Source organism: Capsella rubella, unplaced genomic scaffold, assembly GCF_000375325.1.
Source record: "Capsella rubella cultivar Monte Gargano unplaced genomic scaffold, Caprub1_0 scaffold_3, whole genome shotgun sequence".
Taxonomy (NCBI): domain Eukaryota; kingdom Viridiplantae; phylum Streptophyta; class Magnoliopsida; order Brassicales; family Brassicaceae; genus Capsella; species Capsella rubella.
In genome coordinates, this window is record NW_006238921.1 from 14,478,195 (window position 1) to 14,493,424 (window position 15,230).

The 15,230-nt window shown below is 37.1% G+C and overlaps 3 protein-coding genes across 4 annotated transcripts; 1 reads left to right on the forward strand and 2 right to left on the reverse strand.

The window, feature by feature from the left end:
- The first annotated feature begins 451 nt into the window (after positions 1 to 451).
- LOC17890763 lies at positions 452 to 4,733 on the forward strand. The gene is made up of 14 exons (XM_023786918.1): positions 452 to 849; positions 1,368 to 1,423; positions 1,517 to 1,691; positions 1,834 to 1,935; positions 2,095 to 2,166; positions 2,399 to 2,515; positions 2,664 to 2,741; positions 2,834 to 2,896; positions 2,980 to 3,076; positions 3,165 to 3,243; positions 3,337 to 3,548; positions 3,762 to 3,907; positions 3,999 to 4,121; positions 4,222 to 4,733. The coding sequence occupies exons 1-14, from the start codon at positions 763 to 765 to the stop codon at positions 4,372 to 4,374; spliced, it is 1,560 nt and encodes a 519-aa protein (XP_023642686.1). The 5' UTR covers positions 452 to 762; the 3' UTR covers positions 4,375 to 4,733.
- Positions 4,734 to 5,750: 1,017 nt separating this feature from the next.
- LOC17891793 (NADP-dependent malic enzyme 1) lies at positions 5,751 to 9,550 on the reverse strand. The gene is made up of 19 exons (XM_006299636.2): positions 9,320 to 9,550; positions 9,114 to 9,234; positions 8,944 to 9,018; positions 8,706 to 8,857; positions 8,505 to 8,610; positions 8,244 to 8,309; positions 8,067 to 8,162; positions 7,897 to 7,968; positions 7,707 to 7,790; positions 7,530 to 7,628; positions 7,393 to 7,440; positions 7,266 to 7,319; positions 7,092 to 7,190; positions 6,893 to 6,982; positions 6,730 to 6,807; positions 6,564 to 6,638; positions 6,384 to 6,474; positions 6,165 to 6,293; positions 5,751 to 6,075 (listed from the first exon to the last, which is right to left on the reverse strand). Exons 1-19 carry the CDS (start codon positions 9,439 to 9,441, stop codon positions 5,987 to 5,989), a joined length of 1,746 nt encoding a protein of 581 aa, XP_006299698.1. The 5' UTR covers positions 9,442 to 9,550; the 3' UTR covers positions 5,751 to 5,986.
- Positions 9,551 to 9,630: 80 nt separating this feature from the next.
- LOC17893836 (probable RNA-dependent RNA polymerase 3) lies at positions 9,631 to 15,104 on the reverse strand. 2 transcript variants are annotated; one of them, XM_023785707.1, is made up of 18 exons: positions 14,625 to 15,104; positions 14,402 to 14,543; positions 14,199 to 14,325; positions 13,943 to 14,017; positions 13,519 to 13,699; positions 13,122 to 13,320; positions 12,900 to 12,987; positions 12,644 to 12,787; positions 12,524 to 12,544; positions 12,370 to 12,441; positions 12,190 to 12,296; positions 11,947 to 12,095; positions 11,567 to 11,789; positions 11,194 to 11,419; positions 10,964 to 11,112; positions 10,571 to 10,875; positions 10,306 to 10,475; positions 9,631 to 10,145 (listed from the first exon to the last, which is right to left on the reverse strand). In XM_023785707.1, the coding sequence occupies exons 1-18, from the start codon at positions 14,983 to 14,985 to the stop codon at positions 9,909 to 9,911; spliced, it is 2,976 nt and encodes a 991-aa protein (XP_023641475.1). In that variant the 5' UTR covers positions 14,986 to 15,104; the 3' UTR covers positions 9,631 to 9,908. The 2 variants fall into 2 exon arrangements, with proteins under 2 accessions (XP_023641475.1, XP_023641476.1); XM_023785708.1 differs by lacking the exon at positions 12,644 to 12,787.
- Positions 15,105 to 15,230: the final 126 nt, after the last annotated feature.

Genomic DNA, 15,230 nt, shown 5'->3' on the forward strand with positions numbered 1-15,230 from the left:
AACCAAAAATATTTTATAACGTTTTTTTTTTTGTTTGACAGCGTATTTTACTATTTTCATAACGCTTTTCTCATCAGGATATTCTTTAAAATCTCTGAAAAATATATTTTCCTTTTATAGTTATAAATTTCTAGTTCATGGCTCTCTCTCTACACAAAATAAATGAAATACACAAATAAAAAAGATTTTAAATGCACAAATACATAACGCGTAAAAACTTTAATTTTTTGACAGAATTACAAATCATATATATTTCTTTTAACAGAATATATATTTCCTTAAATTATTGCGAATCATTTCTTTTCTTTTTTAAAAAGTTGATGACAACAACAAATATAATAGAAGGTGCTGCTTAAAATATTCCTCAAAATAAAAAATAGTAAATTTTCGAATTTTTGAATTAAAAAAAAGAGGAGATGTGTAGATGATTGAATGGTGGATTTGTGTGATTCCCTTTTGAAATAATATATATTTAAAAGTTTTCGTTTTTTATTTTCTTTTCTTTTCTTTTTTCTCTCTGGATTTTCGCTGGTCCGTCAATGGTGATCTGAGACAATTTTTGTTTTTGCACGAATCTAATTGGTTTCGATGTGTGACAGAGAGAGACAAGGAGACGAATTTCAAATCTAGGGTTTCTCATTCTTTTTGTTTCTTCTTCTCATAATCCCTTTATTGTCGCGAGGAAGAAGACGACGTTGATTGAATATACAAGAATTAGAAAGACAAAAGATAAAGAGAGAGAGAGAGAGTGTGACGAAAAAGATGTCTACATTGGACTCCATTGATGCGATTCTCTTCTCTCTTAGCAGAGCTTTTACAAGCCCTTTCGCTGTCTTCGTTCAGATCCAGGTGAGCTTTTTTCTTTTCCTTTGTGTTGGTTCGGATCGAAAGGTTGCTCCTTTTCTCTTTCAGAATTTTGAATTTTGCTTTGCTCGTTTGAATCACACCTTTCGGATTCTGAAAAAAACCCAATTGGCTTGTTTTTTTTAATCTTCAGGTGAACTTTTGATTTTTTTTTGTTGGTTCAGATCGAAAGTTTGGTCTTTTAGTCTATCTTTGAATGTTGGAAGGAAAAGTTGTGGATTTTTTTTTGGGGACTTATCATCTTTGGGGTTAAGCTACTTTTTGTTATCTAGAGTTTTGAAAAGTAATGGTTTTTAAGTCAGTACCATGATGAAGCGTAGACATGAAGAAACTCAGCCTTTGTTTGATGAATCAGTCATGATTCTTTCGTATCATATAGATACTAGTATCAGTTTTTGGCTAAATGTCTTCTCCTTTACGTGTTTGATTGGGGATTTTTATCATCAGGATAAGAAATTCTTGCGTTTCGTTGTTATTACTTAATGTTACGTTTTTTTCCTCAGGGGTGTACAATATGCTTACTCCTTGCTCTTGGTTGGTTTTTGGCTGAATATGTCAGGTAGTGTCATTTACCTTAAAAGTGCGTGATTTTGATTTTACATTCTTGAGTTTTGTTTTCTGAAATGTGTGTGTTCTATGTCTTATTTGTTAGGAACCGAGAGGTTAAGAGAATTAAAAACAGCATAAAAGCGGGAAATAGCTTGGCGTTTCTTTATCAAGATGTCAATGAACTTGAGCACTCTAGGCAGGTTAAACTTCCCAGAGTATCCGTTGTCATGCCTCTTAAAGGTTTTGGAGAACACAATTTACACAACTGGAGAAGTCAGGTCAGCCTCTCATGTTGCAGTATCATTGTCTTCTTTTCTTGGCAGATGTTTTTTTTTTTTACTTTTCATCATGGCTAGCTTTTTGCCATGAAGTGTGTTGCTCCCAACTTAATTTTATAGTTCGATCCATGTATATGTGTAGATCACTTCTCTCTATGGTGGGCCATTGGAATTCCTTTTTGTTGTAGAAAGTACGGAAGACCCTGCATATCACGCTGTTTCCCGTCTATTATCTATGTATCAGGTACAGCAGTCACGTCTCAGCATATATTTGTGGTTGTTTAATTTTTTCTACTGCTGAAAGAACTCGCCACAAAAGTTCAATTTATAGTTCGTTTGGCCTTCTTAGTCTTGAAGTATCTACTGACTCCTTTCTTTCTTCGTCGATCATCAATGTGCACAGGATGATGTTGAAGCTAAGGTTGTGGTTGCTGGTTTATCGACTACTTGCAGCCAAAAAATTCATAATCAGTTGGTATGTATGATCTTTGATGTAGATTTACTTGTTTGGTGATTGGCTTTCATTAGTTGCACGAACATTTTTCCTCTCTCAATAGATTCATTTCTTCTTTCTGACTGTTCTTAGCTCAACTATAATTAGCCAACTGAAATCACAACCATGAGAAGCTAAACTATCTTCCAACATATGTTTTTCGTTTTTTTGTTTATTCATTTGCTTTAGCTGAATTTATTTGTATTTCTTGAAGATTGGAGTTGAGAAAATGCACCAAGACACCAAATATGTGTTATTTTTGGATGACGATGTTAGACTGCATCCTGGAACAATTGGAGCTCTCACAACTGAGATGGAGAAAAATCCAGAGGTGGTACCCTAACTAGATAATTCATGAATCAATTGGCTTAATTTGTCTGTTTCTGTTTTACATGTATCGAAGACATGGCTAATTGATAATAGGCCCTTATATTTTCTTCTGTTCGAATTTGTTTAACAGTTATAGTGATCTCTTGCAGATATTTATTCAAACAGGGTATCCTTTGGACTTGCCTTCTGGAACTCTTGGGAGTTATTGCATCTATGAGTACCACATGGTATAGAACATAGAATCACTGGCTTCCTTATCAAGTGTTTAGATTCTTCAAGTTTGTAATTTGAGCTAACATTTGGCATGCTCTCTTTACAGCCTTGCTCAATGGGATTTGCAACTGGCGGGAGAACATTCTTTTTATGGGGAGGGTGTATGATGGTAAGTAGATAACATGATACATAATATTTCTTTAATAATCTCTGCCACATCTAATTTTGGTGATTGTTTGCAACTATTTGTAGATGCATGCCGATGATTTCAGACAAGATCGATACGGTGTTGTCTCTGGCTTACGCGATGGTGGATATTCAGATGATATGACACTTGCCTCTCTAGCAGGTAACGTTTGCTTCTAAGTTTCCTCCATTTTGCTGCACGATATATGCCTATTGTATGTGTAGTTGACAGTTTCTTCTTTTCACCACAGGTGCTCACAAGAGGCTCATTACATCTCCTCCTGTTGCTGTTTTTCCTCATCCTCTTGCAAGTGATCTAAGTTTTGGAAGGTACATTTGCTTATTTACTTGTTTGTACCCTTGTTTGTACCAGAGGTACAAAATATTTGGATGTTTAATCATTTTGTTTCTTTTTAATCATAGGTACTGGAACTACTTGAGAAAGCAAACCTTTGTGCTGGAATCTTACATATCCAAAGTTAACTGGATAATGAACAAGGCTTTGTTTGCTGTCCACTGCTATCTTTCATGGGGTTTTGTTGCACCATATGTTATGGCTGTTGTTCACGTCACATCAGCTTTAAGAATCTACATCAAGGGCTATCAACATGAAGACACGACCTTTGCATCTGGTGGTGAGCATACGTTTCCTCTTATTTAGGTGGGATATGTGTTCAAGAGAAAAGAAATTTTGTCCTATTGACACGATGATTGCTAGTACGTTGGGGAATCTTGAACTGTTATAATATATGTGGAAGCATAGTGATATGTCGTCTTCAACTTGAACTGTAGGATTGTCTGTTTTTTCTTATGCTGCATACTGACTTGGAAAGGTGAGGTTTTTGCAGGTATGTTGCTTGTTATAATGTTGGCGGTCTGCACTTTCATTGAACTTCTTTCAATGTGGAATTTGACAAGGCGAGAAGTTCAACTATGCAATATGCTATCCCCTGAGGCTCCTCGTCTCTCTCTTGCAACATACAACTGGGGACTTGTACGTACTTTCAGCCCCTTTTATTAATTAGATTATAACTAGTGAAAGTTGTGGTAATGAAGTTACATTTTCTTTTTCTTTTTGATCACAGATTTTTGTAGCAATGCTTGTAGACAACTTCCTATACCCGATCTCAGCTTTCCGTTCTCACTTTTCTCAATCCATAAACTGGTCTGGAATCCGATACCATTTGAAAGATGGAAAGATATTCAAGGTAAATCATTTGTCTCTTAAATAGTTTTTTTTTGTCTCCCGTCACTTGTCCTGAATATGTTCTGTTCAAGTAAACAAGTGCATCTGTAACTTGATATCAGATTGAGAGACGAAAGGATATGGGACCAGCAAAGACCGATTTAGGAGGCAAACATTTGTATGGTAAAAAAGGAGCTCCTCAGAAAGCTTCATTCTTAAGCTCATTGGGAAGAAATTTAGCTCACTGGCGACAACCGAAAAAATTTGATGTTTAAAAAGTCTGGTATTTATACAGTAGAAGCAAGCTCAAAAGTCATTTTTTTCCCGGGAATTCGCGGGTGAACTGATGATTCTTTGCGACGTTGGTGATTCTTTTTCAAGAAGGGGAAGATTGGATCTTGTTTTAATTTTTGTTTTAATTTTTGGCTTCAAAATGTTTATTGGTGAAGAAAGGCATTATTCCCTTTGGTAAATTTTTATTTATTGATCTCTTTCTGTTTGTCTTACTTAGCCGTTTGAGATGAAATATATTGCTCACCCTCTTAATTCATCACCCTTGATTTCTGTAATTTTTGGTTCGTTATTTTAGTTGGTTGTGTATCTTATAAATGTTCAATCTAATTGAATTTCGCTTTCTTGCCTCGTCTTCTAGTTGTCTGAAATATCAAAATTTTAGATTGAAGATTTATTTGTGTTCACAATTTGATGTCACATCATTGGTCAGTTAACGTCCATTTGCCATTTACAAAGTTTAACTAAAACATTTGCCAACACGTCTCTTCTCATGCATGTCTCTTTATTGAGTTTTACATAACTGTCAGATCTTTTGCTTTCTTAATCCGTGATCCGCAGAATCAAATACTTTGTGCGTGGGATACTCTTGCCATTTTGGTTCTGCAAACTGCAGAAGAAAAACCTGGAGATGAAGCTGGATCATGTGCTTCTTTCTCTAGCACGTAATAGAGGATAAGCAAGTATAAGCCGGACTGATATGGTATATATCTGAAACAGGTTAAGCATCTTGAAGCTTGCGAGGACATGAAAACAGAACACATTCATCTCTGTCCATGACCAGAGAATCCCTGCATTTTGCTCTTTCAAGGCTTCCCCTCAAAGAAGGTGCAAAAGGGTAAATCAGATTATGCTCTTGTGTTAAGTTTTTGAACTCAAAGCTCTGTCTCTACTATATACCAACAAATCCTGGGGTAATCATGTGAACTTGGAATCAGCAGCCGTCACTTTATTTCAGAATGTTAGTTACTGTTGCTATCACTTTAATTGTGAATAAAATGCTCCTTTCCCAAGATTCACTGACCCGTTTTCAACCATCTTAAGAACCAGCAGGAACGTAAGAAGGGGACGAAGCAGAAACAGGAGAAGCGCAAGGTCACAAGTAGCTGATGCATAATTCGCCCATAGAGAAGATAGTAAATAATCCACATGAGGTTTATCAAGGGGCCGGTGATTATATCGTTGAAGCTTAATCATTGTTAACGTCGGTTTCTTGTCACCATGCTTCCTAAGCCTACGGAAATTTTCATATATTTCCCATATATTTATTCTTTCGTCGAGAATCTTGGAATGATGTGTTTCTTGCATCGTTTCTGACTTCAGGGTGTGAAGATACTTCAGGGTGTGAAGATTGAGAATCTATACTATCTACTAAGCTGCATTTGTTTCAACAAATGTTGGGGTCAGGTCATAGTTTGACAAACATGAGTGAGTAATACACGTACCTTCCAGAGTTACAAAGTTAAGATGAGATCTTGCATGTGTTTGAACTCTGAACTTGAAAGACTACTTATTACAGGAAATTTTACAGACAAGCTTGCGAATAACTGAACAAGGTAGATGAAGCACACAAAGTAGACTCTTGAGTTTCAACTTTCAACGGTAGAGACGGTAGGTGGGGCTGTACATGCTACTCTCTGCACACTTGACAATATCTTTCGGCCGTGGAAGCCGCCCCGCCAATCCTGAAAAACCAACATTTCCGCCATAACCTCAGAAATACTCAAAACCGCAATATAAAGCCTGACTGTGAGATAGAGAGAGAGAGACAGACCTAGTTCATATGCCTTAGCTGCTACATTGGCTGCAATATGAGCTGATATTTTCCGTATGGAAGAGAATGAAGGATATATCATGCCTTTATCATAGTTCTCTTTGCTTACTTGTCCAGCTAATGCCTCAGCTATGACAAAGATACACATCATATTGTTAATAAAACAACAGAGCTGAGAGATTTTTATTTTTACTTAGTTTACATCCCTTAAATACTTACCAGCAGCAAGGAGCATATCGTCATGTACCCGTATTGCTCCTGAGATCACCAAACCAAGTCCGAAACCCGGGAATATGTACGCATTGTTTGCCTGTATTTCAAGAATTGCAGAGAGCTTTTTACTAAGTAAGTTCAGTAAACCGCAAAGGATGAAGAGAAGAGAGATTATCTATAAATTACCTGTGTAGATACAAACACATTTCCTTCATACTCAACTGGATCAAAAGGACTTCCACTAGCAAAAATGGCACGACCCTTCATTCAAATATCAGAAAACTTAATCTCCATTTGAGGTGACGAGATACTGGAATAATGGTGTCATGGTGTGTGGTGTGGAGAGACGTACCTTACTCCAAGTATAAGCTTCTTCAGCTGTACATTCTGATTGTGTTGTCGGGTTAGAGAGAGCCATTATCAGAGGTCTCTGCAAGAAACAATTTGTTGGTTTATCTTCTTCTTTAACCAATATGAGGTTTTAATATGATCAGTTGATGTGGAATAGCAGATACCTCATTAATGGAGGACATGGCTTCAATCACTTCTTTTGTAAACGCCCGTCCAATTCCAGCAGATCCAATTAGGACAGTTGGGTTTATGGCCTGACAAGACATATAACTTAAGATGTCAATAAAAGCCCTACTTCCCTTGACCTCATCACTGATTGAGACATAAGAGGATTATGACACTTAATAGGAAGAAGTTTCGAACCTTTATAGCACCTAAGAGGTCTTTCACTGGTTCATGTTCATGAGCCCATGGTTTCTTGAAGTCTTGAAGTGAATCTTTACGGGAGTTAACAATCAATCCCTATCAGAGAACCAAAACTTGAATAAAATTGTTGTTCCAATGAAATGTCGTATGTACAGCTTTTATTGTTTCTACCTTGGAATCGACTAGCCAGATTTTCTTACGGCTTTCCTCCACTGAAGCATTCATCTGCAGACGAAAGATGAATAAATTAAAGCGACTACACCTAAGAACTAGCGAAATCTTAAGAACACTCATTTACCTGTTTTGATATGTAGAGAGCTATGAGTTCTGCTATTCCAGTTCCAGCCTGCAACAACCAAACAAGAAGACATAAGAAAAAATTGAGTATATGTGGACTTGAAGGATCAGATTGTGATTCAAAAAATTGATTCTTACTTCACCAGCACCAAGAAAGAGGAAGGTGTGCTCTGCAAGTGGACTATTCGTTAACTTCTGTGCGGAAACTAATCCCGCTAACACAACAGATGCTGTCCCCTGAAATTGAAAGGTAAAGAATAAATTTCCAAACTATGTAGACAACAAGAAACACAAAAAAATAGTCAAAACTCTTACCTGTATATCATCATTGAAGACGAGATGAGTGTCACGGTATTTTGCAAGCAACTCAAAGGCATTATGATTAGCAAAATCTTCAAACTGTGTCAAATTCAAGATAACAAAGCATATAAGCAGTTAACACAACAATATATACGGAATCCTCATATTATATAAAACCAAAAAGCAAGAGTTCATTGTTTCATACCTGTATAAGAATATTTTCGCCATAGTTCTGTTTCACAGCACTCATAAATTCATGCAAGAGTTCGCTGTACTCCTGCAATGATGTTTTAAAGGTATTCCTTCATGGAAGCTCATATGATCATGTCTTAAAATTCTTTAACAGAAAAGGATGAAAGAACAAAAGAAAAAAACCTGTCCCGTTGCTCTCTTTTGTCTGAGTCCTATGTAGAACTCATCATTCAACAGTTTCTCATTGTTTGTTCCCACATCAATGGTGACAGGTAAACACTGCAAAAGAAAATTAGACTCAAGTTTCTGACTTAGAAATATTGTATACAACATTAGACATTAGCAAAACTAAACCAATACCGCTGAAGGACGAACGCCTCCAAGTGCTGAATATAACGCCAATTTACCAACCGGAATACCCATCCCCTGAAGTCAAACAACCTCTGGTCAGGTACTCAGATATAAAATTATCACAGGAATTTTGTTTAAGATGCTAGGAGCTTATGGCTTCATTTGGAGAAATTACACACTAAATGTAAACTTCAATGCAAAGGCCAACAAACAACCAAAGCCACAATGAGATCACATCAAAATCGAAATGAAGCAAAATCCTAGGAATACCTGACATCCAAGATCTCCTAATCCCAAAATCCTTTCGCCATCGGTGACAACGATAACTTGTATATTCCTTTCAGGCCAGTTCTTTAACACATCTAGAATCTTTCCCCTGTATGAATATAAAGGTTATGACATATGACTAAAGCCAAAAGTGGGGGAAAAAATAATGAAAATCATAAGATGAAAGTTACAAGCAATATATACTTGTCTTTTAAACTGATGAATAAACCCTGAGGTCGCCTGAAAATACTTCCAAATTTCTGGCAAGCTTCACCAACGGTTGGAGTATAAACAATAGGAAGAAGCTCCTCAACATTATCAATCAACAACTTGTAAAACAGCCTCTCGTTTCTTTCCTGTTTAATGACCAATAAGAGATTCATCTTTTTCTGATAATCTTGAAAACAACAATTTCGCAGATTGAACAGACAAGATTTTTTACCTGAAGTTCTGTCAAGGCCATGTACTTTTGTAATGGAAATTGATATTGTCGGATATTGTTCAGCAGCCTTTTCTCCTAAATCATTCAAAATCCCGAAAAATGATTAACAAAAGTTTTGATTGAAACTCTAATAATAGAACCATACACAATAACAAAATCACCATTTCTACCTGTAGCTTTTGATCAAGAACAACTGGAGGGAGAAGACCACGCAAGTAGTGCGTGTCTCTTTCTTTCTCAGTGAAAGCAAGTCCTTTGTTGTAGCGAGGATCTCTAAGAAGCGAGTACCCACTGAAACAAGAAACAAAAGTTATCAACTTGATTGTAAAGTTAGACACTTATTATATCTGTGATCATGGAGAAGTTATGTTGTTACCTAGAAACAGAGAGAGACCAAGGAGTTATGTTGTGCTCAATGGTGGCTGAATCTTCTCCATACACATCAACAACGCCACCATTGACGGAGGATTTCAAGTCTGAGTTGGTTACTTTCTCCATCTTCAAAAGATCAATGAAAACAACCCCAAAACCAAAAGCGCAATGAAGTAGTTTTTTTCAGGATCACAGAGGAATAAACTTTTCCTACTTTTCTTGAAAAATATAGTAATAGAAAGAAGAAGACTGTGGAAAATCCAAATGGAAGCTTGAGGATGCAGAGAGGTGTCACACTGAAGAAGACAGATTTGTACACCACATGGGCTCTGAAGTTGCCACGTACAATTAATTAAAATTAATTATAAGCTTATTCTTATTTTAACATGTTCTTTTTTTAGTTATTCCGTAAGCAAACATATGCACGGAAGTTATTTGTACACTAGAGGACAAATCTGAGATCAGAACTAAAACAGAGGACCTACACGACATAGCTTAACCTATAAGTTTGGTTACTTAGGTCAGATACTTGCCTAACGCGCATCTTATGAGACATGAGACATGAAGACAACAAACAGGACAAATAGGTGTGTTCAACCAAAAAGCCTTTTAAGCACAGAGGCTGAAGCCACTAATGATCTATCCTGCGTTTTCTTAGCGTAAAATTTGCACAGGACTGGTCCTGCAACCCTCCAGACAAATCCACAACAACGAACGTCGTTCTTTTCGATGGCATAGTCGTAAGCAATGTTGTGAAGTGCCAAGGATTTGGGATAGAGTTCTTCCAGGCTTATCTTGCTGTCTTCAAACCCTGCAGCACCATAGAAATCCTGATACGCAGAGAAGAGAACGTTCAACCAATGAGTTGTGTTTATAAAAGCATTAGATGGATTTCTTGTTGGTTGCAGACTTCCCCAGGACTAATCAAACAAAAAATTGTGATTCATGAAGTCCATTAGTCAGATCTTTGCATTGGATTGAGAAGCTTACCTGCTTATATCTCTGGATAACTTCATTGGTTAACTGATTCTTCTTATTTTCATCAGTTTCCTTCATCGCCTGGCTCATATCAGCTTTGTAGTCCTCGTACCAGGGTCTACATTTCTCCATGTAAGACTTAGGGACCGGCTCATCTTCTAAACACGCGAGTTTACTGATTTCTGAATTGTAACATACAGTTAAAGACGTTATTACATATTCGAGATGATGAGTTCTTGTGTACTCTTATTATCGATAGTAAAAGGAAGATCCGTACTGGAGGGTGGGGGTATCTCTGCATTCTGGGATTCTACAGTGTCAAAGATTAATCCAAGAATAGAAGTGGACGTGAATTTCTTCTTCTTATGTTCCATGTAATGTGGAAAGGTGCCGACCTGTAGGCCGGGTGGGAGATCGACCTTAGCCCCCTTTTTTGGTGCATCAAGAGCATCATAATATATATCTATCAACTTTAGCAAATTCTTGTTACTTTTATGTTTTTTCTTCGCACTCTCATCTCCTAAGCTGAGGAAGCGGTCCATTATTGCTAGCCAGCTATCTGCAGCCATCCCTATAACGTCTCTGTAAACCGTGTAAACAAACTATATAATTTACTAAAAGAGCTATTGTGAGCTTGGAAGTAAGCTAAGCCGATAATTAAATTATGTACCTCTTACAGAATCGTGCATCTAAGAACAATTTGAAAAGCTCTTCTTCCAACTCTTCATGTGATAGTTCACTTGGCTTTCTACCAGAGTAAACTTTGCTCGGTTTAGAAGAACTCACCCACGGTTCACTTGGCTTGAAGTGTTCCAGTAGCTAAAAAAAAGGTTTTACGGTTCATAAGTCAGGTCTCAGTAATGAAAAAAATAATTTCAAATGCGATGGATAGTAGAGTACCTGAGGATTTCTGGATATAAAATACATATCGCCATCAAAGTCACCACCTGCAATCTCATCGCCCAAGGATCTTGGACCTTTCTGAGGGAAGAACACAGCATACTTGGAATTTCCAACATAGTCTTCTAAGGCCTTGACATATGTAGCCTTAAGTACATGTATGTCTCCAAAATGTAATCCAGGATTCCTGTAAACTAACACATTCCCAGAAATTTGGCCAGTCTCGCTACAAAACAATAAAAAGAAAGCAGTGAGGAAATGAACAGCTCCTTCTAGGTAATATCTCATAATTCCATTAAAGCTAGTTACTATTTCTTTCTGTTTCCATCTAGAACCCAAAGTGAAAGACCAAGAGAAGAATTAGGTTGCATACAGAATGACACAGACTTCATTTTCCTTAAGCTCTCCGGTGGGATCCACCGTACCCATTAGATAGTATGATTCGCCAATAGGTAGCCTTCCTTCTTTGAGAGCATTCTTCTCTGTTTTTAAGAGAATAGACAGACGATCTTTCAAATGTGGTTCGTCAAGGGGAATATCAACCAAGATCATTTCTGCAGTATTCTGGTCGTCCATATCCCCATAATTAATGGCAGCTGCACATACACATTAACTTAATAAAAGACCCATCAAGTGTCTCCTCAAACTACTTATCATATTAAATACTTCAGGACGCATAAGTTAAGTTAACTTAGAGGTTTCAGGGGTAGTATGAAATTGCAAAGGAACCAGAAAGATTTGGGTTTTTAGTACCTTTAATTGCAGCACGTTCACTGTAGAATATGGTTTTGGACTCTTCCAACGTTTTGCGCAATATATTCAAGAAGAAGTCATTAGGGACTCCTCCATAACTAAGCAGCGCAATCAAATTTCTTGATAGCCTCGTCATTTTTGGTGGATTACTGAAAGATGATAACAACCAAAGATCATCAAAAAAGAACAACGAGCGAGAATTGGGTTCAAATTCAAGATAATAAAAATCCATGAGAAAGCTACCTTGTATTGACTACCTCCAGAGAGTTAAAGGTACTAAAATTTAATAAGGCCTGATCTTCATACACCTTAATCATAGAAGGTCGAACCTGGACAGTCTGAGGAGGAAGCTGCCAAATAAAGGAGGAAAATTAGGGATAGCTTGCAAACCTGAATTTGTGACATGAAAGAGAGTTGGCTTACTTTCTTGTTTGAGAGAAAAGTTCCCTTAACAGCGTAGCCTTTATAAAACATCCGAAACTGGATCAGCAGAGGCTGTGGAAAATAAGAATTGTTATTACATGTGTCAAGTGATAGAAAAATACAGAATCCTTGAATGTGGATGTAAACTACATACCGGGTCTTCACCACAGGTTCCCTGTGTAATAAAAAAAAAGAAACAAACATGATAAGGTAACACAGTGAACTAAAGGCAACTAAGCAACCATAAAATAATCATGGTAAGTACAAGAAAGACCTTAATATTGTTACTTCTAATAGATTTCCCTTTAAAAATATTAATTGGACACATCCGAGCAAGGTCCTCAGAGATGTAGCCAGTTCCATCTGAATGTATACATGGTTTCCCATTCTTATCAAGAACGTCATGATTATCTTGATCCTGCGATTGGAAGAAATGGAAAACGGTCAAAGTCACAGAGTGGATGCATTTAAGCTAAGGCCTTAGAGATGAAGTTACTGAAGAAAACATGGTTTAAGACTTAAGGACCTACATGGCAGTGTATATCATCGATTTTCTCAAAGGTAATCCCAGTCATGTCCATTTCAAGCTTTTTAGTCTTTGACAGAATCAGAGAAAACCTGAAGCATCAGCAAAAGCAACTTGACTACAATTACTGTGATTTAAAATGAGAGCATCTCTAGAAGAGTTTAAAGATGAAACAGCAAAAAGTCTTCATATGCATGCAATAGAGACTTAAAATAAAGTAGAGTACCGTGCCATATAGTTCGCCGGAGATGGCAAATTATACACATGCATAAAATGCATACGAGCTTCATGGATTGACATCCCGTCAAGGATATAAGGATTTTCCATATCACTCAACGCTGTAGAGCCTGTGCGTATAAAGTAGCATTTAACTCCCTGTCTAGAAAAATCTTTCTTTTTCCCTTCTTTCCCGCCATCTTTGAAAACTGTTTAAAAGAGAGGTAAATAAGATATTCTGTGCAGTTTTAAACACAGAGAAAAAGTATTTTCACCAAAAAAAAAACACAGAAAAAGTATGACGATAGCTGCAAGACATGGCCTTATAGCACCTTAACAATGAAGAGTGGTGTATGTGAAATAATATAGATAATAATCAAGAGAGAATAACAAGGAAAAAGACCCACCAAAAAATTGATAGCGACGTAAACCAACCATGATACCATTCTTAGCAATCCCTTCGTATGTAGAGTACAGGTTATTACAATTGGTTTCCGTGCATGACATATCATCGAATTTGACGGTTAAAACATTATCATCACCCAGAACCTTGTGCAGGTGTGTTCCAGTGTTCTCCAGAAGATGACCCTGTGAACACATTCTATCAATAAGTAACACCGTATTAAGATACTGTCAAGTACTTTATCCTAACAGTAGGATATATACTTCTAACTGACTTATAATAGCGACTTGCAAACAATGGCAACAGCCTCTAATAGTATCTCTTGAATCCAGATCATTTCACAACAAAGAATATATATCAAGGAAACACAAAGAACGTATGCAATACGCCAAAATGCAAACATGAAAGACAGAGTTTGGAGAGCCGACCTTGAATTTGTAACTACCATCAGTAGCAACATGACATTGATAGTAATGAGTCTTCTCACTATCCCCTTCAAGTGACTGGGGAAAGAAGCATGAAAGAAGACGCAATTAGTACAGATTTGACACCAAAGTTCAGATTTCTCATAAACTGCAGCAGTTAAAAAGGAATTTGCAGGGTTCTCTCCATGTCTAGTCAATTCACTCTAGAAATTATATGATAAAGAACACCCCCATAGAACAGAACAGAGAACTTCCATACCCTTCTTCGCTCCTTTTTGGAACAATAACGCTCTCCCAACTGGAACCAAACCTCTGCTTCATATGAAACCATTGGCAAATCCTTCCATTGTCTGATATCGTCACCAGATATAACCTCAAGGGGTTTCCTGCAAAAAGACTATCACTTTCCGAAAAAATAGATATAAAAAAGTGATGGAAAATTTTCTCCAGCATAAAACATACCCTCCAAGATAGCTAAGCAACAGAAACATCTTCTTAAATTCAAGTTCGCCAAGAGCTACTAGCGGAGGAATGTGATTAGATCCTCCAGTTTCTTCTCTCCTCAATAACTTAGGAGAGGGAATTTCCAAATCAAGAGACACTTCTGCTACAACAATTGGCCACAGTCTTAGAGCATATAAACAACACAAGCAAAAGTATTAATCTTTGAACCCATCAGACTAACCTTGAAAAGCCCTGCAACTTTTTTTCCCAGGAGTTCTAGGAGACTGAACCGGAGACTCATCAGGACTCGGCCGTGGAGAGCCATCAACAGTGGCCGCATCTTTAACGAAATATTTGATCAATACATCAACAGTGCTCTTCACATACGTCGCATTGAAAACTTTACTCAGCGCTTCCAAAGCCAATTCCTCAGAAATCAAAGAAAGCTTCCGCCTTGTCTCCAAATTAATCGGACGATGCTTGTGTTTCCCGTATATCTTCTCTAACAAAGTCTCAACAGGACCCGTAAGAGCGATCTCTGAACGCGGAGACACTTCATCGCTCCTGGTGTTAAGGTACGACAACGACGAACAAGTGTTCATCTTTGTTTTTCCCCAAAATCAGAGTTTTGTGTCTCTCTTTAGGGTTCATACAATCTATATATATACACACCACAGTGGAAAGAGAAACTCTTTAACTCTTTCCTTTCGCTGCCATTTTCTCAAATTTGCTTCCTTTCCATTTCAAAAATCAAATTTTGATTTTCTTTTTGAAATTTTTCTCAAAAATTGTTTTTGTGTAAGTCTCTTTGATTTGACAAGACGGAGATTTTATATACAGTACCCAC

What these genes read in the sequence shown, in the direction of transcription:
- LOC17890763 (XM_023786918.1), top strand. Translation starts at nt 763, where the DNA reads ATGTCTACATTGGACTCCATTGATGCGATTCTCTTCTCTCTTAGCAGA. An exon ending in GACACTTGCCTCTCTAGCAG is followed by an intron (nt 3,077 to 3,164) that starts GTAACGTTTGCT and finishes TTTTCACCACAG; the next exon opens with GTGCTCACAAGAGGCTCATT. An exon ending in AAGATGGAAAGATATTCAAG is followed by an intron (nt 4,122 to 4,221) that starts GTAAATCATTTG and finishes ACTTGATATCAG; the next exon opens with ATTGAGAGACGAAAGGATAT.
- LOC17891793 (XM_006299636.2), bottom strand. Translation starts at nt 9,441, where the DNA reads ATGGAGAAAGTAACCAACTCAGACTTGAAATCCTCCGTCAATGGTGGC. An exon ending in TAGGAGATCTTGGATGTCAG is followed by an intron (nt 8,310 to 8,504) that starts GTATTCCTAGGA and finishes GTTTGACTTCAG; the next exon opens with GGGATGGGTATTCCGGTTGG. An exon ending in AAAAGAGAGCAACGGGACAG is followed by an intron (nt 7,969 to 8,066) that starts GTTTTTTTCTTT and finishes ACATCATTGCAG; the next exon opens with GAGTACAGCGAACTCTTGCA.
- LOC17893836 (XM_023785707.1), bottom strand. Translation starts at nt 14,985, where the DNA reads ATGAACACTTGTTCGTCGTTGTCGTACCTTAACACCAGGAGCGATGAA. An exon ending in ATGGTAGTTACAAATTCAAG is followed by an intron (nt 13,700 to 13,942) that starts GTCGGCTCTCCA and finishes ATGTGTTCACAG; the next exon opens with GGTCATCTTCTGGAGAACAC. An exon ending in ACGTCGCTATCAATTTTTTG is followed by an intron (nt 13,321 to 13,518) that starts GTGGGTCTTTTT and finishes TCTTTTAAACAG; the next exon opens with TTTTCAAAGATGGCGGGAAA.